The sequence below is a fragment of the Camelus ferus genome, chromosome 17 (assembly GCF_009834535.1).
Source record: "Camelus ferus isolate YT-003-E chromosome 17, BCGSAC_Cfer_1.0, whole genome shotgun sequence".
In the NCBI taxonomy this organism is placed as follows: domain Eukaryota; kingdom Metazoa; phylum Chordata; class Mammalia; order Artiodactyla; family Camelidae; genus Camelus; species Camelus ferus.
In genome coordinates this window covers 23,548,854-23,574,452 of record NC_045712.1, presented here as the reverse complement: position 1 = coordinate 23,574,452, position 25,599 = coordinate 23,548,854, and the positions used below count along the sequence as shown (strand labels likewise).

General features: G+C 56.2%; 2 protein-coding genes across 4 annotated transcripts in view; both read left to right on the top strand.

Annotated features, from left to right (window-relative positions):
• The window catches only part of NISCH (nischarin), a 32,771-nt gene extending 9,745 nt beyond the window's left edge, over positions 1–23,026 (top strand). Inside the window, exons 4-21 of one of the 3 annotated variants that reach the window (XM_032458338.1) lie at positions 1,801–1,849; positions 2,830–2,993; positions 3,363–3,458; positions 4,709–4,804; positions 6,025–6,177; positions 6,825–6,893; positions 7,395–7,580; positions 7,746–7,874; positions 8,992–9,105; positions 9,430–9,541; positions 13,653–13,777; positions 14,899–14,948; positions 15,769–17,175; positions 19,110–19,476; positions 19,921–20,077; positions 20,581–20,709; positions 21,230–21,391; positions 21,791–23,026. In XM_032458338.1, the coding sequence (XP_032314229.1) occupies positions 1,801–1,849; positions 2,830–2,993; positions 3,363–3,458; positions 4,709–4,804; positions 6,025–6,177; positions 6,825–6,893; positions 7,395–7,580; positions 7,746–7,874; positions 8,992–9,105; positions 9,430–9,541; positions 13,653–13,777; positions 14,899–14,948; positions 15,769–17,175; positions 19,110–19,476; positions 19,921–20,077; positions 20,581–20,709; positions 21,230–21,391; positions 21,791–22,401 (4,176 nt within the window). In that variant the 3' untranslated portion in view covers positions 22,402–23,026. Of the gene's footprint in view, positions 1–1,800; positions 1,850–2,829; positions 2,994–3,362; positions 3,459–4,708; positions 4,805–6,024; positions 6,178–6,824; positions 6,894–7,394; positions 7,581–7,745; positions 7,875–8,991; positions 9,106–9,429; positions 9,542–10,080; positions 11,160–13,652; positions 13,778–14,898; positions 14,949–15,768; positions 17,176–19,109; positions 19,477–19,920; positions 20,078–20,580; positions 20,710–21,229; positions 21,392–21,790 lie in introns of those variants that run through there. The other 2 variants (XM_032458339.1, XM_032458340.1) reach the window with 2 other exon arrangements.
• A 199-nt stretch (positions 23,027–23,225) lies between these two features.
• Positions 23,226–25,599, top strand: part of STAB1 (stabilin 1) — a 28,622-nt gene continuing 26,248 nt past the window's right edge. The window contains exons 1-2 of the mRNA XM_006179997.3: positions 23,226–24,525; positions 25,212–25,480. Of these exons, the coding sequence (XP_006180059.2) occupies positions 25,400–25,480 (81 nt within the window). The 5' untranslated portion in view covers positions 23,226–24,525; positions 25,212–25,399. The remainder of the gene's footprint in view (positions 24,526–25,211; positions 25,481–25,599) is intronic.

Below are 25,599 nucleotides of genomic sequence, written 5' to 3'. Positions count from 1 at the left end.
GGTTCTTAAAAGCCTTGGTAGAGAAACAAGCGTTCAGATCATTCCAAGGTCTTACTGATCTTCAGTTCTTCACAGTAGCCAAGGAAAACATAAGCAAATTTACATTGTTGCAAGAGACTGAAGTTGAACTTGAAGGCCTCTCCTCGCTAATGGGATCCTCTCCTGCTCAGATCCTGCTTTGTCCCTCTGGTGGCCCTTTGACATCTGACCCTAAGTCTTGCCGGACTCTTGAGCCCCTTAACGCTGGAGCTGTGTTTGCTTATTTTTCTCCCTTTAGCTTTTTGTTTGTGAGAGGAAGGGGGTAGTTATTCTCTTACTATGTATAAACTGATGAAAGAAACACCTTTTTTTTCCTTAATAATATAGATACTTTGAAGTACTAAAAGAAGAAATTAGGGGAATGTCTTACAATCTTGGGTTGGAGGGAGAGGTCCCAGAAGTCAGAATAGAAAAGAATCACCGGTTAAACAACATAAACTTGACAAACCTCTCTGTCAGAATCACTGTGAACACTGGTGAAAAGCGTGCACAGACAGGGAGAAAGTGTTTGCAGCATATAAACAACCTTTAAAATATCCATTATGTATAAGAGGTAGGGAAGAGACAAACAACAGAGAAACACAGGAAGAGGACACCCTGTCTCCTGCAGCTGGGTGCCTTTCCAGGCTCGTGGACATGTGAATTGTGTGCCCTGGTGGCAGAGGTGTTCCTGTGAATTACAAAGGCAATGGTGCAGTCTCCATCTGGACCTGTTTACGAAATGTCCTGTCGGCTGCCATCTGTTAGTTTAAATCCTTACCTGCAGGATGTGGGGCTGAGGGCGCGGGGGCCCTGCCAGCCCCACGGTTACACCATAGAAGTACTGAGGCAATCGGTTGTGTACAGAGAGGCTTCAAGGCCAAGTGCTTGGGAGTGTGGCTTCGCTAGTTTCTAGCCCTGTCACAGGGAGGAGGACAGTACCTCTCTACCTCAGTTTGCTCACCTGTGAAACAGAATTCAGAGTAATGGTTTCCTGGCCTAGGGCGTTGGGAGGATGGAGTGAGCTGTTCCGCGGGGCACAAATTAAGACCCCAGTGCGCTAGCTGTTAATGTAACTGCAGGCTGGTCCTTGTCATGCCACCTGCACCCCCTCACTCTGAAAGGAAATCTTCCCGCCTCTTTAACGTGACCCTGGGCCGGGTGGTACTGCTGCAGGGCTTCAAGGGATGAGCACAGAGGATGGTGCTGCTCCAACCTGAGACACTTTGGGGCGTGAGTGTCAGTGGAAGTGGTCGCTCTCAGGGAGGGTTGTCTCTGGGGGGCCTTTTCCTCCCCCCGTCTCAGCCTCCCAAGTAGCTGAACTGTGGACCCACGCCCCCACGCCTGGCATGGGAGGCCCTTTTTCTCGCCAGGGTGACGAGAGCCTCTTTGCCAGAAGGAACGGGACTGTCTCTCTACCACAGCCTCCTGGGAATCTCCCAGGGCCAGTTTGGGGAGCTGCTGGCTTCCCGGCCAGCCCTTGACATGGCCAAGCTTTGCAGGCCTCCTGGACCTGGAGTTCTCAGCTAGTGCCCAAGTGGCTTGGAGTTGCAGCATTCGTTTGTCCCATTCTCCTTTTGAGGAGTCATTTCAAAAGTCCATGTAACTGGAAATGTTTCCTTTTCTGAGCACTTTGATTCATTTTAGGTTTGTTCTCTCCATTTTGTTGCGCTTTCTGGAGAGTTGGCATCGCACCAGCAGAGGGGTAGATAGCAGGATATGGGCAAGTCCGGTGACTGGAGGGCAGGTGGACTTTCTGACTGGGTTTTGTTTTCTCTGCAGGAGATTAATGGCATCACTGCAGCACTGGCTGAGGAGCTCTTTGAAAAAGGTATATGTCTGGGGTCCTTGAAATACTGGGTGCAAGTTGCCTGGGCCTGTTAGGTGGCCGGGGGCCCAGGGTGGCACGCAAGTCCCATCAGTTGCTCTTTGCCAAGTGAGTCCCAGCCAGGGCCCATCTCCCTGGGGTAGCCCAAATCCCGGCACCTGGTCCACAGCCAAGCCTGCCCACCGACCTGATCTGCAGGCCTGAGGAGTTACATCCTTCACTTTAGGACTCCTGGCTCCCTGTGTCGGGGGCTAACTCCAGGCTCCGGATCTATTGCTGAGCCTTATGGTGGGGTTCTGGAAGGTGGGTGGCATGCCCTTTTGCCCTGGGTTTGTCCTTACCTGAAATGGTTCGGATGGCAAACAGAAGCCGACTGTGGGTTCGGTGCTGCCAGAGCACAGTAGCAGTAGCTAACATGTAATGAGTGCTTGTGGTATTGCCTTGTGTTCGCATCTTACTGCCTCCCCCCAGGAGGTGCAGACAAGGACACTGAGGATGAGAGACCCAGTTACCTGCTTGAGGGTAGAAAGGAGCAGAACGAGGACCAAATGCTAGATTCTGTCTGGCTCAGAACCCCCTCTGCTCTCAGGCCCTGCACTGTGCTGGCACCTGAGGCCTCACCTAACCTCAAGACGTCTGCATCAGGGAGGTTCCAGTATGGGCCCATTCCCCACACTGCTGCCTGCATGAGCTTCCTCCTGGCCCAGTGCCTCAGACTGTAACTCCATCTCATCTCAGGGAGGCTCCCCAGCTGCAAATTCCTGATGCCCTTCCCTCTGTAATCATGTGTTCTGGGTCAATCCTGTGCCCAGTGAGCTCAGGAGGAGCTGCTCCTGGTGCTCAAGACCATGACTTCATCCTGATGCTGTGCACATAATGGGTGCTGGCCAAGTGCTTGTTCATTGTTGGCCAGGAGGGCCGATGTCCTGGCCACGCTACAGAGCTGGGGCTCAGTGCTCACCCCTTGGGTGTGGCTTTTGCAGGTGAACAGCTCCTGGGGGCTGGCGAGGTCTTTGCCATCCGGCCCCTGCAGCTCTATGCAGTCACCGAGCAGCTGCAGCAGGGAAAGCCCACATGCGCCAGTGGGGATGCCAAGACTGACCTGGGACACATCCTGGACTTCACCTGTCGCCTTAAGTACCTTAAGGTAAAGCTGGGGCAACTTGGTGTTGGAGAGCTCCTCAGTCGTGGGCACGCAGCTCCTCAGCTGGCAGTGTGTGTAAAGGAGACTGGTGTGGGCCCTGAGGGAAGGCAGGCTGCATCTGGTGATCTTGGCACTGTGCTTCTGGCTGTGAGCACTAGGGGGCAGTCACAACCCAATGTCCCCTTGCCTTAAACCTCGACTTGAGCCTGCTTGTTGGCCGTGGAAGCCATGACTGGGGGCACACGCCCAGTCTGTCTCACATAGCTGGGCAAAGCTTCGAGTGAGGTTTGGTAGCTGCTATAGTACTGCTCTGTGAACATGGCTGGAAAGTGGTTGCAGCAGCCCTAATTGAAGCCATTTATTTGGCTGCAGGTTTCTGGCACAGAAGGACCTTTTGGGACCAGCAACATTCAGGAGCAGCTCCTGCCTTTCGATCTGTCAATATTCAAGTCTCTTCATCAGGTGGAGGTGAGGCCCAGGGCTCCTGGAATGCCGGCAGGGCTGAGCCCTGTGGGGGATGGTCTTGCTTCTGACCATCCTATCTGTGTCTTGGAAGTGTTCCTGATGTTGGGGGGGGTGTGTGTGTGTCAGGATTTAATCATAAGGCACGGTTGCTTTTGTGTTTGTCAGTACGTGGCAGGTTCTGTTTGGGTAAGTCAGGCCCATCTGAAGGCAGAGAAAGAGGGGCTTCTGCTCTTGGCTGGTCTGTGTGGCCTGACACCTGCAGCATTTGGACAGGATGGAGCAACAGCACTGGCTTCTTCTGGGCGAGTTGAAGTGCTAGGAAGCCATCCTGAGGGTCAGGCAGAGCCAATTTCAAATCTGTGTCTCCCAAGGCAGACAGCCAAGGATGTGGAGGATTCTCTGTGCTTTGGTGTGCCTATACCGAATAAATACTTTGTAGCACTCACTACTAAACTTCTGCGTTCACAGTACCAGTTTTGTTACCATTTTTTAAACAAGAAGGAACTCAGTAGTGAATAATAAGAAATGTTTTAAAGCATTGATTTCTCGAGCATGGCTTTTGTGTTCAGCACTGTGCCTGGTGTCTGACATACACTCCTTGATGGAATCTTCTCAACAGCCATGTGAAATGGGCACTTTTATTCCCATTTTACAGTTGAGGAAGCTGAGGCTGAGGGAGGTAAGGAAGTTTGGCCAGGATTACACAGCTAATGAGGGAGAAGCTGGTGTCTGAATTCAGCCAAGTCTGACTCTGCAGCACTCTGGACCTCGAGGACCCTTTCCCTTGATGGGATTTGTACCTCGACCAGGGCAGGCGAGTGGCGACTGGCTAGTCAGAGGAGTCTCTGGGTAGGCTGAAGCTCCACTGGTTGGGGTCTGCGGGTGTGTGGTTGGAGGGAGGGTGCTTTGGCCGGTACCCCTCTCTCCTCCTGCAGGTCTGCCGAGGCCAGCGAAGTTGCAGAGGCCCTGCGCTCACCAGCTCTTGGTGTCCCTGGCCCTCACTCTGTCCACCTGCCAAGCCGCAAGCAGCGTTTCAGAGAAAATGGAGTTCATGGTTCATAGGCTTACAAGCTGCTTCAGCGAATGTTTAGCTAGCACTAAAAATTGGGGAAAAGACCTAGGGTTTGAGTCACCACCTACCTCAAAGGATTCAAGGTCACCAATGGCTGTGCTCCTTTTGTGCGTGGGTGGTGAATACCCACGTCCTGGGACTTGTGGTGGAGCGACGACACTGTAGCTGTTCCTTGTTCCAGATAAGCCACTGTGATGCCAAGCACATCCGGGGGCTGGTCGCGTCGAAGCCCACCTTAGCCACGATGAGCGTCCGCTTCTCAGCAACCTCCATGAAGGTAAGCCCCACCTGTTACCCACTTGGGGCACTGTCTCAGGGACAGGGTCCTGCGCCACAGTCCCTGCACCGAGGATGGAGTCAGCACTGCTGTCTGTCAGCAGCCAGAGGCTAGACTTGCCCTTGGGGGTCGTGTGGGACCTCCCAGTGTTTGATAGTCCCTGAGACGTGTTAGGCCATGTCTTCATCAAAAGTCAACAGTATTAACAATTTTTTAAGGAACTGGGTAACCTCCCGACCCCCCAAAAAGTCACTGGTTTTTGATAAACAGAATTATTTAGCAGTGGCAAGTGGCAGAATGTTTATTAGGTGAATTGACAGAAATGTTTCTCTAAATATAAAAAGCCTTGGCTTAGCGTTTGCTTGTACCTTGTGCTCAGCGGACTTGGAGGAGCCAGGTGGGCTTGTGTATACTGGGCCCTGTTTGTGTGTGAGCAGCAGAAGCGTGCAGACTGAGACTGCACGTTTCTTCTATATTTACCCTTCTATGGGATGCATCTTAGTAATGTTAAATCCTTCTGCAGATATGGAGAAACCATAGTGGTACTTCTAGTACTTACAGTGTCTGAACAAGATTGGGGTTAGGTGAAAAGTCTGTGTCCTGAGGGTACTGCATGAACGAAGGCAGCTTGTGTCAGGCAACCTTGCCCCTCTTGCAGGGGTTCCCTGCCACTTGTCTCAAGGAGCCCAAGAAGATCCATTGAGAGAGGAGAGGTCTTGTCAAAGGGCATCAAAAGTCAAATGAGGAAGCCTGCCTCCCTGCCCTTGGATGGTGCCCCTGTGCTCCGAGCTGCTCCCCTGTCTCAGCACTGCTGGATTTAGCCCGTGAAGTAATGGTTAAAGGGCCTGCTGTCCGCCATGGGGGCCACAATGCCAGCTTGTAAAGCACAGTTGCCTGGAAACACTGCAAATTCTGACCTTCAGCCTCCGAGATTTAAGCCAGAAAAGACATCACCATATAACAAAGGGCTCTTGTGGGCTGGAAAAGCATTTGCCTCTCAAGTAGAGCTGGAACATATTCCAAGTGGCTGTTATGTTGCTAAGCTCTTCAGTTATTTCACAATCGTTTCAAGGCATATGAACCAAAACCTCCTTTTAATGCAACTTCATTTCCACATACTAAATATGCTCCAGCCCTTCCTGAAATTTTGCAATGATTGTGTTCCCAGTGAGTGTTGCATGACGGCCTGCATGTGGTGCTCACCAGATGTTCTTACACAGGAAGTCCTCGTTCCTGAAGCCTCGGAATTTGATGAGTGGGAGCCAGCAGGCGCGGCCCTGGAGGGCCCTGTGACGGCCGTCATCCCCACGTGGCAGGCGCTGACCGCTCTAGACTTGAGCCACAACAGCATCTCAGAGATCGACGAGTCCGTGGTACGTCCTTCAAGGCCTGACCAGACCCTTGGGTTGGGTATTTAACCTTCTCAAAGGACCACCGAAAACTTGTATCCAGTGCTCTGTGCATTGCCTGCCATTTCTCAAAAGTGGACTTCAAAATGGGATTCTTTAAACTGAGGTGTGCGTAGAACCAAATGAAGCATATTCTTTGCATGTACGTTTGATAGAACAGAAACACCGTGTAAGTGATGAAGTTTATTCCCGAGGAGTAGAGCAGAAAGCTCATTCTGTAGGTTCCAGATGTGCCCATAAAAGAATGACATCCAGATGGTATTTGGGCAGTAAGAATGTGATGCCTGTATTTGTGCCTCTCCATGGCGTGGGTAGATTTGGAGGGGGACATACTTCCTTCTCTGTCTGGGACCTTGCTGCTTGTCATTTTTACAAGCCAAGTGTTCCATAAAAATGGTGGGTCATGCTCAGCACTGGAGCCCCTGTGTGTTCCTGAGGACGTGCCGCTGGTAGGCACTGGGAGGTGTCACATCAGGGGCCCTGTGAAGACAGCCAGCCCAGGAGTCCATGGTCAGGAGAAAGCATCCCAGGGTGTCTGTCCACTGTGTGCAGGGGCCATGTAGGGTCCCACCTCCTAGGGTAACGTCAGGTGTTGTATTTTCTTTCACAAGAAACTGATTCCAAAGATTGAGTTCCTGGACCTGAGTCACAATGGAGTACAGGTCGTGGACAATCTGCAGGTAATTAATGTCTTGGGAGACCATCACCGCCTGCAGGCGTCTCACAAGGTCCAGTTCTCCTGAGATTCAGGAGGCTGATGCAGCCTTGGGAGTTTGGCCATACTCTGGGGTTTCTTTCACGGGTGCTCAAAAGGGGTCTGGGTGCACCAGAGGTTTATAAAGACAGGTGCTACTGCCGTCCCTTTAGGGTCCCCATGATGCTGTGAGCGTTTTTTGATCTAGTTCCCAAGAACTAGAAAAGATGTGTAAATACCATCGAATGTGATGAAGATGATGTGCCTCCATCATGGGGGTGACAGCCTTGCTTTCAAAGCCTGCACCTACCCTGTGGGCCATGCTGCCCCTGCAGGGGTGCCCCTGAGCAGTGCCAGGAAGAAGGGCTTCCCTTGCAGATGACTGTCAGAGGAGCCAACCTGTGGAACTGGTCGTTTGAGGTTGGAAGGCCCCTTTCTTTGGAGCCTTGACGTGAACTACTTTACCCTGTTCTCAATGCCGCTGCAGCACCTGTACAACCTCGTGCACCTGGACCTGTCCTACAACAAGCTCTCCTCCTTGGAAGGAGTTCACACCAAACTGGGGAACATCAAGACCCTGAACCTGGCGGGCAACCTCCTGGAGAGTCTGAGTGGCCTGCACAAGCTCTACTCCCTGGTCAACCTGGATCTTAGCAACAACAGAATCGAACAGGTGAGCTGCAGCCCAGGAGGGTCTCGGGGTTCTGGAGTGGCTGTGCCTGGGTGTTTGTCGCTTTAGAGAGAACGATAGGCTTTCTTTCACTGGCCATCAAGCATGTTGTCACGTTGCTGAAGTGTTGAAAGAAGGGATGGGGGGAACGGGACCCGTGCTTTGCAGATGGAGGAGGTCAGGAGCATTGGCAGCCTCCCGTGTCTGGAGCACGTGGCTCTGCTGAACAACCCCCTGAGCATCATCCCTGACTACCGGACCAAGGTGCTGGCTCAGTTCGGAGAGAGAGCCTCTGAGGTAAGCTACTGGCAGTGGTGTCCGCTTCAGAAGTCCCTGCTGACCCTGAGGGGCCTTGCAGTTCTGGGATGTCCTCTGCCTCCCCCAGAGAAGACTCCCTCGCTTCTCTCCTCGGGGGCCGCTGGCTGCCGTGGTTCCCCAGCGGGTTTACCTTACGTCACCTTTGTCAGCGCTTCAGGCCAGGGTGCTTCCCACAAACCAACAGGCACAGCCTGAGTGTGGAGGGGCTGTCTTCAACTCGCCAAAAAGTAATGTGTATTTAGGCAAAGGTCAGGAATAAGGTATTTAAAATAATCACATTTCCTGGACAACTTCCAAACATAAAGTCTAACTACAAACCTGAAGGGCTTGCCCACCTTGGCCAGTGTCGCCCAGCCAGTATCTACTGCCTGCTGAGTGGTCTCCTGCCGCCCCGCCAGCCCAGCAGTTCCTCTTCCAGCTTCCTCTGTCTCCTCAGCTTCCAGCAGGCCCCTCTCCACCTCTCCCTCAGTTCCTGTCCGGAAGATACCTGGGAGTCTGTTTTCGTCCTTCCACACCCTACCCCCCACCCCCATCTCCTTTCTTCTGCCCAAAGTGCCCTTTTCTCCACACTGTCACCAAGACAGTATCCACAAGATGTCTCGTCCTCCCTCCCCAGCTCTGCTCCAGTCCCTTAGGACCTTCCCTTGTTCGACCATACTGCCACCCGCCCAATGCCTGCCAGCCCACAGCTCCCTCATGTTTGCAGTTGGGGTCCCTACCCCCCCCATGTACTTCCCATGCCTTTGCCCCCTAGTTTCCCAGCCCAGAAAACCTATCCTCGCTCTTTACAGATCTGGATTCTGCCATGATTGGGAGCTTAGTTCAAGGCACCACCTTCCTCCACTCCCAGCCATCCGAGGGCCTTCTCAGAGGACCCTTCCCTCTGCCTTCCCTTCTTGGAGAGGGACTCCCAGAGATGGGCTTGACAGTGTGGGACTTGCCTGGGCCACACCAAGGAGCTCCTAGGTCACTTCCCTCAGTGACAAGAAGCTCGGAGCCTCCTTTGTCCTTACAGGGCAGGGCCCACTCCTCACTGGGGTGCCTGCCTTTCTCTTGGCTGGCCCCTACACCAATAGCCATTTTTTGGACACTGTAGGTCTGTCTGGACAACATAGCAACCACAGAGAAGGAGCTGGACACAGTGGAAGTGCTAAAAGCAATTCAGAAAGCCAAGGAGGTCAAGTCCAAACTAAGCAACCCAGAGAAGAAGGTGGGTCTCTGTGTGGGAGGGAGGCGGGAGCATGGGCAGTGAGGAGCCAGCCAAGGAACGAGCTGGCTCGCCGTGGAGCTGGGCTGGGGGAGGACTCGGCCACAGAGTCCGGGCTGCACCCCTCCCAGGCTGTGTGCCCTTGGCAGGTCATGCCCTTCTCATCTGTGAGATGGGGGTGGTGGTGAGACCTGTTACATGGGGCTGCTGAGGGTTAGTCGAGATCACCTTCCTTGTCACTGATGTTTGTAAGAACTCCTCACATCTCTGGCTCTGTTCTTCCGGATCTTTCTCCTCTCCCCCGCTGATACGAGCACTCCTCCTCAGGTCAGTGAGGATCCCCGGCTCTCTGCTGCCCCCTGCGTCAGACCCAGCAGCTCCCCCACTACCGTGGCTTCCACCTCTGCCTCCTTGCCCCAGCCCATCCTCTCCAACCAAGGTAATCGTGTGTGTACCTTACTGCCTAGCAAAGCTGCACATGCCCTGCCTGGGCCCCCCACTGGGCTGGGGTTGGGGGGAGATGCTGGCACCTGCTCCCTACAGGCTTCAGATACGGGGAGGGCGTGGTGCTGTCTACATGCCAGCCCCTCTTGGGGTGGCAGATGGCTGGGGGGTGCCTGGCTTGATTCCTGTTGTTTGCTTAGTGAAGAATCCCAATTGCTCTGACACCCATGTCCAATTCCTCTAGGAGACCACGGGGTGTGCTCTCTGAACAGGCTCAGGGCTGCTGGCCCCTAAAGACCCCACTCCCCACAGGCAGTATGGGCAGACAGGCTCCTTGTTAATGGGAAGCCAGGCCTTGTTACTTCCTTAAGTTGGGCGCCCCAATCCCTCATCGCTGTGGCCAGTGTGGTGTGACCCAGCACCAAACACTGTTGGTGGGGCCGAGATGGGCTGTCTGTGGACCCATCGAAGACCAATCCCTTTCACCCACCCACTGTCTTAGCGTTTTCAAAGGGCTTTCACCTCTGAACCCAGGCATCCTCGGAGATGAGTGAGTGAAGCAGGTCCCATGAGTGTCTGCTGGCCCGGCCCCCACGGAAGAGGGGAGGGTGTGCCGTCCCGAGTGGAGCCGAGGCTCGGGACACACAGGAAAGAACGCCGCCCGCCCGGGCTCCTGGAGACGGAGAACTTGGTGTGAGGTCTTGGGAAAACAGTTTGACCCTATGTTTCAAGAGCCAGAAAAGCGTTCCCACCCCTTGACCCGGTAACCCCACTGGTGGGGATTTTATCTTAACAGGATAAGATAACGGGGAAGGGGGAGGTGAAATGCTCACTGCAGCACTATTTATGCTAGCAAAACATGGGATGTGGCGAACATCGGAGAGAGAGGGGGATTGAGCTGTGGTCCGAAATACCCTGCAGCCATCACGTCAGAGAGAGGGAGACTGGGTGAGAAGGGAGAAGTGCTTGGTTAAGTCAGAGAGCCCGCTGCAGGGCAGCCACCAAGGTTACCACCGTGAGACGTGAGCGAGCATTCCTGAGAGTGGAGGGGACGTTAGTGCCGGGGTTGCTCTCCATCCTCTTTTGTAACACTCTTGACTGAGCAATTTCGGGTTTGTTTTTTTGTTGTTTTTTTTTTTTTTTTTTTTTTTACATATAACAGGAGGGGGTTTGTATCATTGCAAAGATGCTTCCCTAACCCTGTCTCCTGCCACCTTGAGCTGCTGGTCACAGCACTGGGGGCCTGTGGGGAACCATGTGACTAGGCTCTGGGGACAGGGAGACATGGCAGGTATCCTCGGGGACCAGCCAGTCTCAGTCAGCGTTTGTGGAGTCAAATAATGAGTGAGTGCATGAGTGAACGAGCGAGCTGCGGGCAGTGAGTGAGGCATCTGCCCCTGAGGCCACAGCTGGAGGCTGCACCCCCTTTGGTGGTGAAGCCCCTGTACCAGCCAGGCCCAGGCCTCAGCCCCCTTCCTCACTGCCCCCGCTCCTAGGGACATGCTATGGCGTGGCTCCCTAGTCTGCCCCCATTCCCACTACTGGACATTGAGACGTTGTCTCCAGATTTGCACCTCTTATAAATAAAACTGCAGTGGATGTCTCTGTGTGCACATCTCTTTCCTTTTTGTGAGAAACAGCAAAGGTTGGGCCCCTGTCTGAGAATTCTGCTGTCCCTGTCCCATCCTCTGGCCCTTTCTGACCACTTGTTTGTACAAACCACAATCCAGGAAGGAAGCAGAAAGACTGTCCCTGTCCACATTTCCTCAGCTCCAAACAGGGCTTGGGTGGGTAGTGGCAGGAAAATGTTGCCTTTTCTCGCTAATGTGGAGGAATCCACAGATGTTTGTGTTCAGCTATGTGCTACTGGGTCTTGCCTGGATGGGCAAGGGTTTCTCCCTGGGGGGAGCAGTTTTGCTCCCAGCCTGATGCTGTAGAAGTGAACATACTTGTGAATAAACTGCGCCCTCAGGGGCCTGCCTGGAGGGGGCGCTGTCCAGTCAGCACCAGGCCTGCGTTCATCTCAGGAGCTGGTAGCCAGCTTGTTGAAGCCATGGACAGTTATGCCCAACAGGGGCTGATGTGCAAAGACCAGCTGACTCTCCAGCCAGGTTCAAGGGCTGAGAGGAGGCTGTCGAGAAGTGGTTAGCAGCAGGCACCCAGACTCAGTCACCTGAGTTTGCGTCCCAGCTTCCCTGGCCTCATTCCCTGAAGCAACTTGCTGCTTCCCGAAGCTCTGTTTTCTCCAGCCTACTTCGTCGATTCTAAGATGCACATGTTTCCCCCTTGTGACTTCTCTGAAATTGAAGTGCATCTTTCAGTCAGTGGCATCTCATAGCTGCAGTCAGCCAGCTGGTATTCGTGAGAGTTGTATGAAAACCTTCAGTGGACACCTGCTGAGACCAGGATGGTGCCACCTCTGCACATCTTAGATTTGATGAACTGTGGTAAATAATGGGAGGCATGCGTGAGCTCACTCTGGGGAGGTGCTCGGCACTACTCCTGGCTCAGACGTGGTCAGGAAGGGCTGTCCTCCCCGCGTCCTTACTGGAGGGTTTCCAGATGACCGGGACAGAGACCCTGAGAAACTTGGGGCTTCTTGGGATGACGAGCTGTACGCCTAACGGAGAACGGGGCAGAATGATTTGGGGCATTTGTGGAAGGGAGAGGTCTGTCTCGAGCAGAGAGGGCTTTGCAGTGGAGGTGGTGTGTGAGGTGAATCTTGGAGGATGGTAGGGTCTGAGTGTGTGAGGGAGGAGCGGGTGGATTGCAGGAGAGAACAGCATGCTTCATGACTGGCTGAGAGCCTGCTGCCCGTCCTGCCTGGGCACAGCCCCTGCTGCTGCGCCCTGGGGGGTGACTGGGCCTGGGCCATCTGCCTGCCTACCCCATGGGCAGAGGACCTGGGCTGTGTGAGTGTCCTGTCCCCGGGCAGTGGCTGAGCTGGGCAAGGGTCTGTGACCTCTGGGGCTCTGAGTTCTCTGAGTCATTTCTTGGGCCATGGTGAATGGTGGTGAAGCCAAGCTTTGGAGGCAAGCCCTGGTCTTCTCCAGATTTCTGGGAAACTAGGGGTTGACGCCCAGCATTCAGCCAGCCAGCGGCATTTAAGGTTAAAAAAGGCTTTACCCTCAACCAGTCTAGAACATGTCTGGAGCAAAATAATGCGTCCAGGCAAGCATAAAACAGCCTCAGCAGGCTTTAAGAACACCATGTGTTTTCGGGGTGCTGTCCATGGGAGGCGGCCTAGTGGAGGGTCAGTGGTGTGTGTCCTGTGGGAGGCCGGGTGTGGGTTGTCCTCACCAGTCCTGGAGGAAACCGGACCCCGCAAGAAGGCCTGGCCTTCCAGTGAAGGGGCCGGTGTGTTGGTGTCTATGAAGCTCTGTAGCGATGTCAGATGGTGGGAGGCAGCGGGTGGGCTGGAGGCTTCAGCCATTTCCCCAGAAAGAGGCTCTAGGAGTGAAGATGTTTAAGTTAAGGCTCTTGGTGGACATATTGCCAAACTGCTCTCCAAACGGGCAGGGCCGCCTGCACCCCAGTGCCGGCCTCCGCCCAGTTAGGCCACGCAGTCTGACCTTTGCCAAAGTGAGAGGCAAAACTTGCCCCTTTGTTGATGGCTCAGGAGGGTGAGCTTGTATTGTGTGTTAAGTCCATTGGCCATTCTTGTGTGGAACGTCTGTTCATTCTTTGCAGTCTCCTAATGGGAGTTCTCATTTTCTCCCCTTGTTTTTTGTTATCTATAAGAGCTTTTTACTGATACAAGCTTTTGTCAAATGTTGCAAGCACTTATTTCTCACTTCATTTGACTGATTTATCTTAGGGTTTTTTTTTTTACTTGGAGTTGTTTTTACGTAGTCACACCTCAGTTACTTCCTTTGGATTTAGGCTCAGAAAGTCTCTCCCTACCGTGAGATTAGATAAGCATTCGTTTGTTTTTCCAGTTATTGTACGATTTCAGTTTTAACATTTTCTTCTGTAATCCACGTGGCTGGGTTTGGGGGTCTCGCTAGCCCCCAGCCATGCCAATAGCCCAAGGGCCCAGCCCTGATTGTTGAATGGCTGCTCTCCCTGCCCCGCCTGCCCCACCCGCCTGCCCCTGGTCTCTCCAGGAATCATGTTCGTGCAAGAGGAGGCCTTGGCCAGCAGCCTCTCATCCACTGACAGTCTGACTCCCGAGGACCGGCCCATTGCCCGGGGATGCTCCGATTCCTTAGAGTCCATCCCTGCGGGACAGGTAACATCCTCTTCCTGCTTCTGGGGGTTGGTTATCTCTGCAGCCAACTCTTTTGCCTGAGGCTGTCTGGAAGTAGGAGGTGGCCTGGCTGGAGTTGTGGCAGGCGCTGCCAGTGCTTGGTGTACTCTGCTTTGTGGTTAAGGGGTCTGTGTTCAGTCAGCATCTGTCTGTCTGTCTCTGTCTTTCTCTGGGCTGATGGGAACAGGTGGTTTTCTCTCACTGGGCCTTGGGGGACAAAGCCAGATGACCCTTAGCACATGTGAGCAGACTCCCTGGGGAAAGTAGTTCAGAAGACCCTGGAGGGGTGCTTGTTTGGGTTCCAGACCCATCAGGAAGAGTTTCTGCCCTGCTGCCTGGCATCCCTGGGCCAATTTGCCCATTCCTGCATGTCACCCTGGTAGTCTGGACATGGCATGACTCTGGTACCTCCTCTGTGGCTGCTGCTGAGGGTTCCTGAGCAGCTCACTGTGTCCTAGGAAGAGAGGAGGATGGCAAGTGTGGTGTGAGGGGTTGTTTGCTGTGTGCATGGGGAGTGTGCTTGGTACCTGCGCCTTCCTCCAGCCCTCTTTACCAACACAGGGTCTGGGCCTTCTGCACATGTGGCACTAGGGTAGTGGACAGCCCTTGCTCTGTCTGGGCACTCCACGGCTCTCTTCCTTGACCCCGCCACCCCAGGGTCACGGTAGGAGGCTCCCGAGCCCAGAGTCTTCCCCCTGCCCATTGGGTGGGCCTTGCCAGACACTGCACAGCCTCTGCTCACCGTTGTCCTCTGCTGGCCCATTATCAAATTGGTAGATAGTCCACATGGACCCTCTGGGATGGCACAAGGAACGCTCAGGTGCCAGACCCAGAGGCACAAGAGGCTTTGGCCCAGGGGTTGGGAGCGTGGGCTGGGATCAGACACAGTTGGGAATCTCACCCCTGCTGTGCACTGGTGGGGTGACTAGGTGAGTCTGTCTGCCTCTCCAGGCCCTGGGATCCACCCCAGGATGGAATGTGGGGATGGCGAGGAGCCACCTGCAGGGCCATGAGGGTGGGGCACCTGGCTCAGGGCCCGGCACCCAGTAAATGCCAGGGAATGGCTGCGGCAGATGGTGGCTGACTGTTTCCTTCTCTGTCAGGTACCTTCTGATGATTTAAGGGACGTGCCAGGAGCTGTTGGCGGAGCAAGGTAAGGAGGAGGTTATTGTGAGAAGGCATTCTGGGCCTTCTGCACATGCTCAGCTGTGGGCTAGTGGTAGCTAAGATTCTGTTAAAAGCCTGTTCTGAGTCCTATAGAACTATTTCTTCCTTTAAATAAATAAACACAGATGAGATGGGCTCTGGTCTCTTTCCAAGTTCTAATCCCTAAACTTTGCTTGGACACATATTATCCTACACAAGGGGTCAGCAGATCAAGGCCAGTTTGGTCCGCTGCCTGTTTTGTCCAGCCTATGAGCTAAAAATGATTGTTCCATTCTTAGAGTTATTTTTAAATAATGATGTGGGTGGGGTGGCCCCCAAAGCCTGAAGTGTTTACTCTCTGACCCTTTACAGAAGAGGTTTCCCATCCCCACTCTGCATACCCTTTGCCCAAGGGCAGTAGTGGCGGGGAGGAGTTTGAATTACCTAGTCCACTCCCCACCCTTCCCACCTGCAAAGGCTGCTGGGTGCCCCTGAGGGGATCTGCTGTCAAGTGAGCACTCGTTGCCTTTGGAGCTCACAGCCAGTGTCTAAAGGACTGAGGCGTCTCATGGTGTGGGCAGGGTTGTGCCGGTTCGGCTGGGTCTGGCCTTTGAAAGTGTGGACTCTTGACTAGACTGGTAGCCCCAGCCTTCTAGCTCCTCAGCTCCCTCCCAGGGTACTTGTCCTAGGAGCAGTCTCAACTGTGTAGGAGGCTCGGGAGACCTGTTGGTTAGTTCCTCGGGCCAGGGGATTGCAGCAGGATTCAGATGTGGGAGGTGGGGTTGTCCCTGCCCAGCATGCCACTGACCTGGCCCCTCCCCACACAGCCCAGAGCATGCGGAGCCAGAGGTCCAGGTGGTGCCTGGATCTGGCCAGATCATCTTCCTGCCCTTCACCTGCATTGGCTACACTGCCACCAACCAGGACTTCATCCAGCGCCTGAGCACGCTCATCCGGCAGGCCATCGAGCGGCAGCTGCCTGCTTGGATCGAGGCTGCCAACCAGCGAGAGGAAGGCCAGGGCGAGCAGGGCGAGGATGACGAGGAGGAGGAGGAGGAGGACGTTACTGAGAACCGCTACTTCGAAATGGGACCCCCAGATGTGGAGGAGGAGGAGGAGGCTGGGCCTGGAGAGGAAGAGGAAGAGGAGGAGGAAGAGGAGGAGGAGGGTGAGGAGGAGCGCCTGGCTCTGGAATGGGCCCTGGGCGCAGACGAGGACTTCCTGCTGGAGCACATCCGCATCCTCAAGGTGCTCTGGTGCTTCCTGATCCATGTGCAGGGCAGCATCCGCCAGTTCGCAGCCTGCCTAGTGCTCACTGACTTCGGCATCGCCGTCTTTGAGATCCCGCACCAGGAGTCGCGGGGCAGCAGCCAGCACATCCTCTCGTCCCTGCGCTTCGTCTTCTGCTTCCCGCACGGCGACCTCACCGAGTTTGGCTTCCTCATGCCGGAGCTGTGCCTGGTGCTCAAGGTGCGGCACAGTGAGAACACACTCTTCATCATCTCAGACGCTGCCAACCTGCACGAGTTCCACGCTGACCTGCGCTCGTGCTTCGCCCCGCAGCACATGGCTATGCTGTGCAGTCCCGTGCTCTACGGCAGCCACACCAGCCTGCAGGAGTTCCTGCGCCAGCTGCTCACCTTCTATAAGGTAGCGGGTGGCTGCCAGGAGCGCAGCCAGGGCTGCTTCCCTGTCTATCTGGTCTACAGCGACAAGCGCATGGTGCAGACAGCCGCTGGGGACTACTCGGGCAACATCGAGTGGGCCAGCTGCACGCTCTGCTCTGCCGTGCGGCGCTCCTGCTGCGCACCCTCTGAGGCCGTCAAGTCTGCCGCCATCCCCTACTGGCTGCTGCTCACGCCCCAGCACCTCAATGTCATCAAGGCCGACTTCAACCCCATGCCCAACCGCGGCACGCACAACTGCCGCAACCGCAACAGCTTTAAGCTCAGCCGCGTGCCACTCTCCACCGTGCTGCTGGACCCCACGCGCAGCTGCACCCAGCCACGAGGCGCCTTTGCCGATGGCCACGTGCTCGAGTTGCTGGTGGGCTACCGCTTTGTCACCGCCATCTTTGTGCTGCCCCATGAGAAGTTCCACTTCCTGCGCATCTACAACCAGCTGCGGGCCTCACTGCAGGACCTGAAGACTGTGGTCATCGCCAAGAGCCCTGCAACCGGGGGCAGGCCTCAGAGCCCCCTTGTGGATGGCCAGCCCGCCGAGGGCGGAGCCAGGTGAGACAGAGCGTGGGCTCTCTGGGGACTGGGGGAGGGGGCTGGTGTGCACACCATGCCTGAGACCCCTCACCTTACCCAGATCTCTAGCATCTCCTCCTTGGCTCCTGAACCCCCTCAGCGTTGCCTGTGGCTCCCTTAGGCTTGGTGCTAGACTGCTCCTTATCTCCTAAGGCTTCAGAGGAGGCCCTGGAAAGCTGTCTTTCCACAATGCTGGGCTGGCCCAGTTCTCTGCCACTTAAGAGTCCTGCATGGCTGGGTCCGCAGGCTTCTGGCCCTCTCCACTGGGCCCAAGCATAGCCTCTAGGTGTCACACCCTGGGCTCACAGTCCTATGACTGGCTCTGTGAGCTAGAGGACTGCTTCAGGCACCACCTGCCTCTGACCCCCAGCTCCATGCCTTACCCTGTTGGTGAGCCACACACCCCTTTTTAGGAAGACCTGGGTTGCTCAGGGGCCTGCTCTACATGTAATTTTGTGAGTTCCTTTCAAAGGAACCTGTTGGCGGAACCTGTCTGTGTGAGCTGGGTGGTCATTTTGAGCAAAGTCCTATTTTTCTAAGGGGAGACTGAAATGCAGAGGAAGGAGTTGGCAACCCTGTCCTGTTCTTTTGTGCTCTCCTCTCCTCCCACTATTCCTGCCCCCTGAGCCTGGATTCCCTCAGGGTTACCTGGGGTTGGGATATAGGGGCCTATGGGGCTGTGGTCAGACCTACAGTTCACTCGTGCCTGGGGCTCGAGGGGCCCTGTGCCCTAGAGGGTGCCCCTTTCTCTTATTGCTGCCCCAGTTTCAGGCATGCTGGGGCTTCCCCGACCTGGGCAAGAAAGCTCTTGGCTTGTCAGCCCTTCTGTCCCCTAAGGCCCGGTCTGGCTCACTTCCTCTTCCATCCTGGTGGACAGTCCTCACTGCAGCATCTCACGGGGCCTGCCTTCTCCCTCCAGCCCAGCCCCTCAACTGATGCTCCCACAGGGCTTCTAGCCTCTTCCTGGCTGAATCAGGGGCCCCTCTTTTGCCCAACTAAAGTTCCATGCACTCCATAGAGACTCCTGATGCCTCCTTGTGCTGGAGGTGGTCTTGCCTGGCCATCTCCCTGTCTCCCACCCTAGTGATGAGACTTCAGATGGTGACACCTTGTCTCAGTTTCCCTGTCATCCCCAAGCCTGGCTGGACCCTGCCCACAGTGGGAACAGCATGCAGGAAGCAGGCACTCTGCTTTACACCAAGAGACGTATTTCTTTCCCAGGACAGGAGGAGGACAGCCAGAGGGCTTGGGGGCGTTTGGCCCAGTGCAAGATCAGGGCCCCAGGGGTCTCTTTCAACAACTGGGCTGTCCAGTTGAGAGGACGACATCCACGACTACCCACCAATTCGGGCACGGGCATGTGGGCTGCTTGCAGAGGGCCCTCCCCACCTCTGTGAGCTTTAAGGGTTCTTCCTGAGCACTGTTTGATCTTGTGCTTGGAACAGACCAGGGAAAACCCAGCGTGGCCACGTGCAGCGGTAGCCGAGTCAGGTGAGAGCCTGAGCCACCTGAGGAGACCCCAAAGGCAAACTGAGGAGCAGTTTGAGTTTTTGGTTCTCACCTCTCTGTGCCCGCAGGTCCCAGCCCTGGGCACCTTGGTCCATGCTTTGGACTCTGGAGTGGCATTTCTGACACCTTTACCACCATCTCAGAATGATTTTTCAGTCCTTGGGCCACATGTGTCTGTCTGCCTCAGTGCTGTCCCATCTTCCCATCTCCCTCCCAAGAGAAAGGGCCCGGGCGCTTTCCCTCCGCTGCTTTCTCTCCCCATAGGGAGCTGGGGTAAAATCCCCAGGTGACCTCAGAGGTAGTGTGTGGTGCATGCGTTCCCTCACACTCTGATGTTATACATGGGGTGCGAATCTCCAGTTGGGGTCTATGTGTTAATATGGTGTTTCTTGGGGAATTGGGAGATGCAGCAATGACCAGAATGTCCAGGAGGCTCTTGCTCCGGCACCAGCAGAGGTCCCGGCCCCAGCGGAGGCCCCAGCTCTGGCCCCGGCAGAGGCCCCAGCTCTGGCGGAGCCCTCAGTGCCAGCTTTGGTCCGAGCAGAGGCCTCAGCCCCAGAGGATACCCCAGCAGAGGCCTCAGCCCTGGCACAAGCTGAGGCCCCAGCACAAGCTGAGGCTCCTGCCCAATACCCAAGCGAGCACCTGATCCAGTCCACGTCAGAGGAGAATCAGATCCCCTCGCACCTGCCTGCCTGCCCGTCGCTCCGGCACATCGCCAGCCTGCAGGGGAGGGCCATTGTCGAGTTCTTCCACAGCAGCATTGCCGAGGTAGGGCTGGGCGCTCGTGTGAAGGAAGGTGGCACAGGTGTCCTGGGGCTGCTATAGGCTCGCCTTGGGGTCAGCCTCAGATTCCTGACTTCTCTGTGCCAGCTTTCCCCCCAGCTTCAGCTGTTCACAACTTTGAGGGCTTGAGTTAGGGAGGTCCTGGGCTGCCCTTCCCTGGCCTGTTGTCCCCTGTCACTGCCTCCCCTTGCGGCCATTCCTAATCTCAGGCCCTAAACCAACCCCACCACACACCTCTCTGCTTCTGAGTTTATAATACATTGATGAGATGTGGAAAAGCTCCTGCACCTTCCTACCCAAGGCTGTGGGCCCGTTTTTGGGCAGTGGGGATGGCAGAGGGTGCCCTTGCTGGAGGGCTGGAGGAGGAGCTGCATGCCCTGCCCTGGCTGACCTCTCCTGCAGCCGTAAATCTGGCCCCTCTGTGTCCAGGTGGAAAACGAGGAGCTGCGGCACCTCCTGTGGTCGTCGGTGGTGTTCTACCAGAGCCCGGGGCTGGAGGTGACTGCCTGCGTGCTGCTCTCCACCAAGGCCGTGTACTTGGTGCTGCACGATGGCCTCCGCCGCTACTTCTCAGAGCCGCTGCAGGGTAGGCACCCGGCCGTGCCGGGCGGGGGGCTCCGTCTCTGAAGTGCCTGTGTGGCCTGAGGCAGCAGTGATTCGACCGCACTGGGCCCAGAATCTCTTTCCTGAGGACTGAGGGTGGTAACAGCACTTTCCCCCTGGAGCTGTCACAAGGGGTATGAGGCCAGCCGTGAAAGCGACCGGCCAGGGCCCATTGAAAGCCCAGGACCTGTCCATGACAAGGAGATGTTGGGCAGCCTCTGCTCCTTGGGGCCTCAGTGGGAGCCTTAGCCAGTGGCCAGGTCGTAGGGCTCCTAGTGGCTCCACCCTCCAGGCAAGAGTCAGACCAAAGAACGCATTGCCCGCGAGGCCTTGTTGGTGTAGAGGTGGTGGTGGCTTCTCACCAGGTCTCAGCAGGCCAGGCCAGTCAAGGGGACCCATTCCTGCTCAACACAGCTGCGCACCTGGGACCCTTGTACTCGCCCAGCATGGCCACCACCACATTTGATCCTTTTCTCTTCTTCACAGATTTCTGGCATCAGAAAAACACTGACTACAACAACAGTCCCTTCCACATCTCTCAGTGTTTTGTTTTAAAACTCAGCGACCTGCAGGTAGTCAACGTTGGGCTTTTCGACCAGTATTTCCGGCTGACGGGTGAGTGACCACTATGCTTTGTCCTATTTTGAATGAAGTCCAGTGTCCCCATTGGGCTTCCACCTTCCTTTGTGGGTGCACTATCACAGGCAGATTATCTCTCCTCTCACAAGCCAGTTCACCAGAGCGGGAGGAAGCAGCTTCAGGAACTGCTGAGAGTGCAGAACTCTCCCCCCAGGGCCTGGAGCGGGAGGCCAGGAGCGAAGTGCTGGGCGAGCAGGCAGAGCGGGCCCTGGGCTCACAGGCAGGATGTTTCTGACTCACACTTCCTGAAGAGAGAAAACTAAGCTCTTTCCCTAATGCCTCTGTATTCCCTTCCGGAAAAAAGTCACAGCCTTTCCGGGCTGAGAAATGGCCATCTCCCCAGGCCCCGTGATGCTTTCCCACATGGTCCGTCCTGGCCCTGGCTCTGTGATCCTCAGGTCCGGGCTGACCTGCTAGTGACTAGAGATGGCTGCAGGGGCGGGGACGGGGCTGGGGGAGCAGTAACCTGCAGTGGTGACCGGCCTGTCTCCCACAGGCTCCTCCCCGGCGCAGGTGGTTACCTGCTTGACACGGGACAGCTACCTGACACACTGCTTCCTCCAGCATCTCATGGCTGTGCTCTCCTTGCTGGAACGCACGCCCTCACCTGAGCCTGTCGACAAAGACTTCTACTCTGAGTTTGGAAACAAGACCACAGGTACCCCCACCTAGCTCGGGTCTCCTTACCAACCCCAAGGGCCGCAGCAGCCCCAGAGGAACCTCTCTGTGCCTCGGATCCCTCTGCTTCTCTCTCTCACATTTTTCTCTTCTCCTGCTTAGTGAGCTTGGGTTTTCCATGGGCTTTCCCATGGCAGTCTCCGTTCCAGCAAACCCGCACCATCCAGCAGTTGCATCTCAAGTGTCTGCTCTGCTATGAGCTGCTGCTCTCTGGGCCTCCGCCTGAGCATGGGGGCTTGGAGTGGGCTCTCCTGCTTCTCACAGACAAGCAGCTCGTGCTGCCATCTCTGGGTAGCTTGGGGCCGCTGGTGCTCCCAGTCCCACCACACTATGAGCCAGTTGTTCCAGGCTCCAGTCCTGGTGGTGTCTCTCTTTGCAGGGAAGATGGAGAACTACGAGCTGATCCACTCAAGCCACGTCAAGTTCACCTACCCCAGTGAGGAGGAGATCGGGGACCTGACGTTCATCCTGGCCCAGAAGATGGCAGACCCGGAGAAGGCGCCGGCCCTCAGCATCCTGCTGTATGTGCAGGCCTTCCAGGTGGGCTCGCCGCTACCGGGGCGCTGCAGGGGTATGCTGCGCCCCAAAACGCTTCTGCTCACCAGCGCCGAGATCTTCCTCCTGGACGAGGACTTCGTCCATTACCCACTGCCCGAGTTCGCCAAAGAGCCGCCACAGAGGGACCGGTACCGGCTGGACGACAGCCGCCGCGTCCGGGACCTGGACCGCGTGCTCATGGGCTACCAGACCTACCCGCAGGCCCTCACCCTGGTTTTTGATGATGTGCAGGGCCACGATCTAATGGGCAACGTCACTCTGGACCACTTTGGGGAGGTGCCAGGTGGCCCAGCCAGAGCTGGTCAGGGCCATGAGGTCCAGTGGCAGGTGTTTGTCCCCAGCGCTGAAAGCCGAGAGAAGCTCATCTCGCTGTTGGCCCGCCAGTGGGAGGCTCTTTGCGGCCGAGAGCTGCCTGTTGAGCTCACCGGCTAGCCTGGGTCATGGCCGGTCCTTGCTGCCCGCTGTGTCTGGCCTGGCATCCACTCAGGGCGGGGAAGCAGGCTTTCTTTGTTCTTTTTAAATGTTTTCTCCTCTCTTTTTGTACCTTCATTTGACTGTCCTCCCAGAGAATGTGAACGTGTGTGTTCAGTTGGTTCTTTCTAACCTTGGGAGTGAGAGCGCTGACCCCTCCGGGGCCTCCGTGTGCCGTCAGCCTCCTGTGGGTCGTTGCCTGCCCCTGGTGCCGCACGGCCAGGCACACCTGTGTTGTGTCTTCTGTCGTGGGACCATCATTAACACGTGGCACCGTGGGTTTGATTTACTCTTACACATCCTTTCCTGAGATGTCAAGTCCAGTCTTGTTGCTGTTGCTGTCATTGTGGGTACTTGCTGCTAATTATGAAGCTGGCAGCAAAATGCACATTGAAAGCTCTCGCCCCGTGCGGTTTTCCAAAGGGGTGGCCTCCTGGTCCAGACAAGTGGGAGAGCCCCGTGGGGGCTGGAGTCCCCCAGGCCTTGAGGCTGAGAGGGATGGGGGCAGGGGACCCAGTGCTGCCAGCACCAAGTGTGATTCCTGTTGTCCATTTTCTCTATTCCAGTAAAGCCAAGTTTGACACAGTCTGGGTCTTTTATTTCAAGGGCTGCTGGGGTCCCAGCAGGGCATTGGTGCAGGGTTGGTTGCATGAGGGTAGAGGGTGTCCTAGAGATGCAGGAAGGTGAGAGATTAAGGGAAAGGAAGGAGGAAAGAGGCCACGAAGGGTAAAGGGAGCGGCTCTCCCAGGGCCAGATTTTGGTTGGATGTCCCTGGAGCCTGGGGTGGGGGTCGTGGGATGTGGGAAGGGACCTTTGGACAGGGCCGCACTGGGCTGTGGCTAAAGCACAAGCCTCAGGGTAGACAGGAATGGAGCTCCTCAGGCACAGCTGGCACACTGTTGCTGCCCTGCCTCCTGCCAGTCTGGAGTGTCGCACTGGGCCTGTTGTGAGGGTCAGGCCTGGAGTCTGGGGGTCTCAGCAGGATGGCCTGCAGGGGGAAAGGCCTGTGGGGAGGTGGCCCTGGTGGTGGATAGTGAGGAGGAGGTCCCGGTGCCATCTGTGTCTGGATTCACGACCTGAGAGATGATTGCCTCAAGGAGCCTTGCTGAGGTAGGACATGGGATTTCTTTGGGAGCCAGCCTCTGTGCCCCATCCTTCCTCAGCCCATTCCCATCTTCATTGCGGGGCCCTGGAGGCCCACTACCCCTCTTATCCTGGGCCAGTCAGGAGCCTCAGGCTCTAAGCTTGCAAGGCAGTTTGGGCCAGGCAGAATTGGGGTGGGAGGGGAGCAGCCAACCCACCAGCTTCTCTGCTTCTCTGGCATCCCTCGGTGCCAGTGGAGTGGGGATCCTGGCCTGGAGGACCCATCACCCTCAGGAAGGCTGTGGGGGGATGAGAGGAGCCACCAAAGGTAGGGTCTCCCCATTCACATCCCCCCAGCCAGATCTCAAAGACCAACCCATGGCCTCTCAGCTGGTAGGTGCGGGGAGGGGGGCCTGCTGAGCAGGAGGAGGGGGCAGGTGATAAGGCTGCCCCCAACCAGGCCTTTACCAAAGGCCTGTACAAATGGCCACCTGCCTGTCTCTGTCTCAGTTATGTCATCCCTAAATGGGGACTGACTTACCAGAGGCAGGGTCCACCATGTTCAGGCCTGGCATGCATAGGGCTCACCACCTGGGCTGTTTTCCCCAGGCTCCACAGCCCAACATATAACAGCTGACCCCACCCTGGATCCGGGTAGACAGAACCAAGTCGGGGGAGGTCTGCAGTATAGTGACTGGGCAGAGGGCCCTGTGGGCAGCAGACCTGGGATTGGATCCTAACACCAGTGTAAGGGACCCTAGACAAATTCTCTAACCCCTTTGAGCCTCCCTGGCACCAGTAACAGGATAATAAAAGTAATTACCTTTCATTCATCCCACAATCTGAATTGTGCATCTGTGTGTGAACCAGCCAGACACGAGAGTCCCTGCTTTCCCATAGCTGACATTCCAGCAAGAGAGAAAATAAACTAAAACCACTGTCAGCTGGTGGCCAGAGCTACAAGGTGAAGGCTGGAGACCTTTGACCTGAGACTGATCTGTGGTGAGTCTCCATGAGGATCTGGGGTAACAGCAGTGCCAAGGGAGCTCGCTCTGTGCTTAGAAAGGCCCGCATGGTCAAAAGTAGGGGGTGGGGGTGGGGCAGGTCAAAGAGGCCTGTCTGGCCTGGAGGGGGTCCTGGAGGGCATGGGGAAGGCTCAGGGCTGAATGGAGAATGAACTGGGGAGGGAGGGCTACAGGTCGCAGGGAGGCCAGGGAGGAGGCCCCTCGGGGAGATAAGAGAGGCAGAGATTGTGGGGCATGGTGGGGCGGGTGCCAAGCAGGGCAGGGCCAGGCGGAGGGATAGCTAGGGCAGGTGAGAGGAGGAGCAGTCTGGTGGCTGTCCCCTTAGCATGAAGTCCCGCAGTGAGTCAGAGGCCTGCAAGTGCCCTCAGCAGCTGGAAAGGTGGAGGCAGACAGACCTGATTCAGGGGCTGCCCTGCTCCCCAACCACCAGAACCCCCAGAGCCTCTGAATGAAGCCTGCTGGGCTTGCAGGTACTTGGGGTGGGAAGTTGTTTGCATCTGTACTTGAATGTGTTTCATGACTTCTCATAGGCCCCAGGCTTGTAGCTAATGGTGGGCTAGGAGGCTGTGATGCCAGGAGGAGGGTCCTGGGCCAGGAAGCCCCAAGCAGGGCCCAGGCATCCATGCAGGGGTCAGTGGCCAGCACCTTCCCTTCCGCCTGCAGGCTGCTGATATGCAGGAGGAAATCCTGGCGGGTTCCTGTGGGGGTGAGCTGACGGGCCTCCCAGCGGCTTTTAAAGCGCCTGCCCGCCCCCGTCCTGCCTGCCTGCACTGCGCCTGCCTCCTGGAGCTTGTTCCCCAGCCGGCTGTCCTGACTGTCCTGGACAGTGTACCCGCCAGTCACCACCGGCCATGGTAGGGCCTCGGGGCTGCCTCCTGCTCTGCCTCCTGGCCCTCTGCCTAGCAGGTTCCAGCTTCATCACGGGGCAGAAGGTGAGTGTGAGCCAGTTGCAGGGGTACCTGGTATCCAGGCCCCGCTGGCCAGTGGTGGGAGCAGGGAGGGATGGGCCACAGATCGGACACAGGCTGGGGACACACAGGGCAGCTGGTCC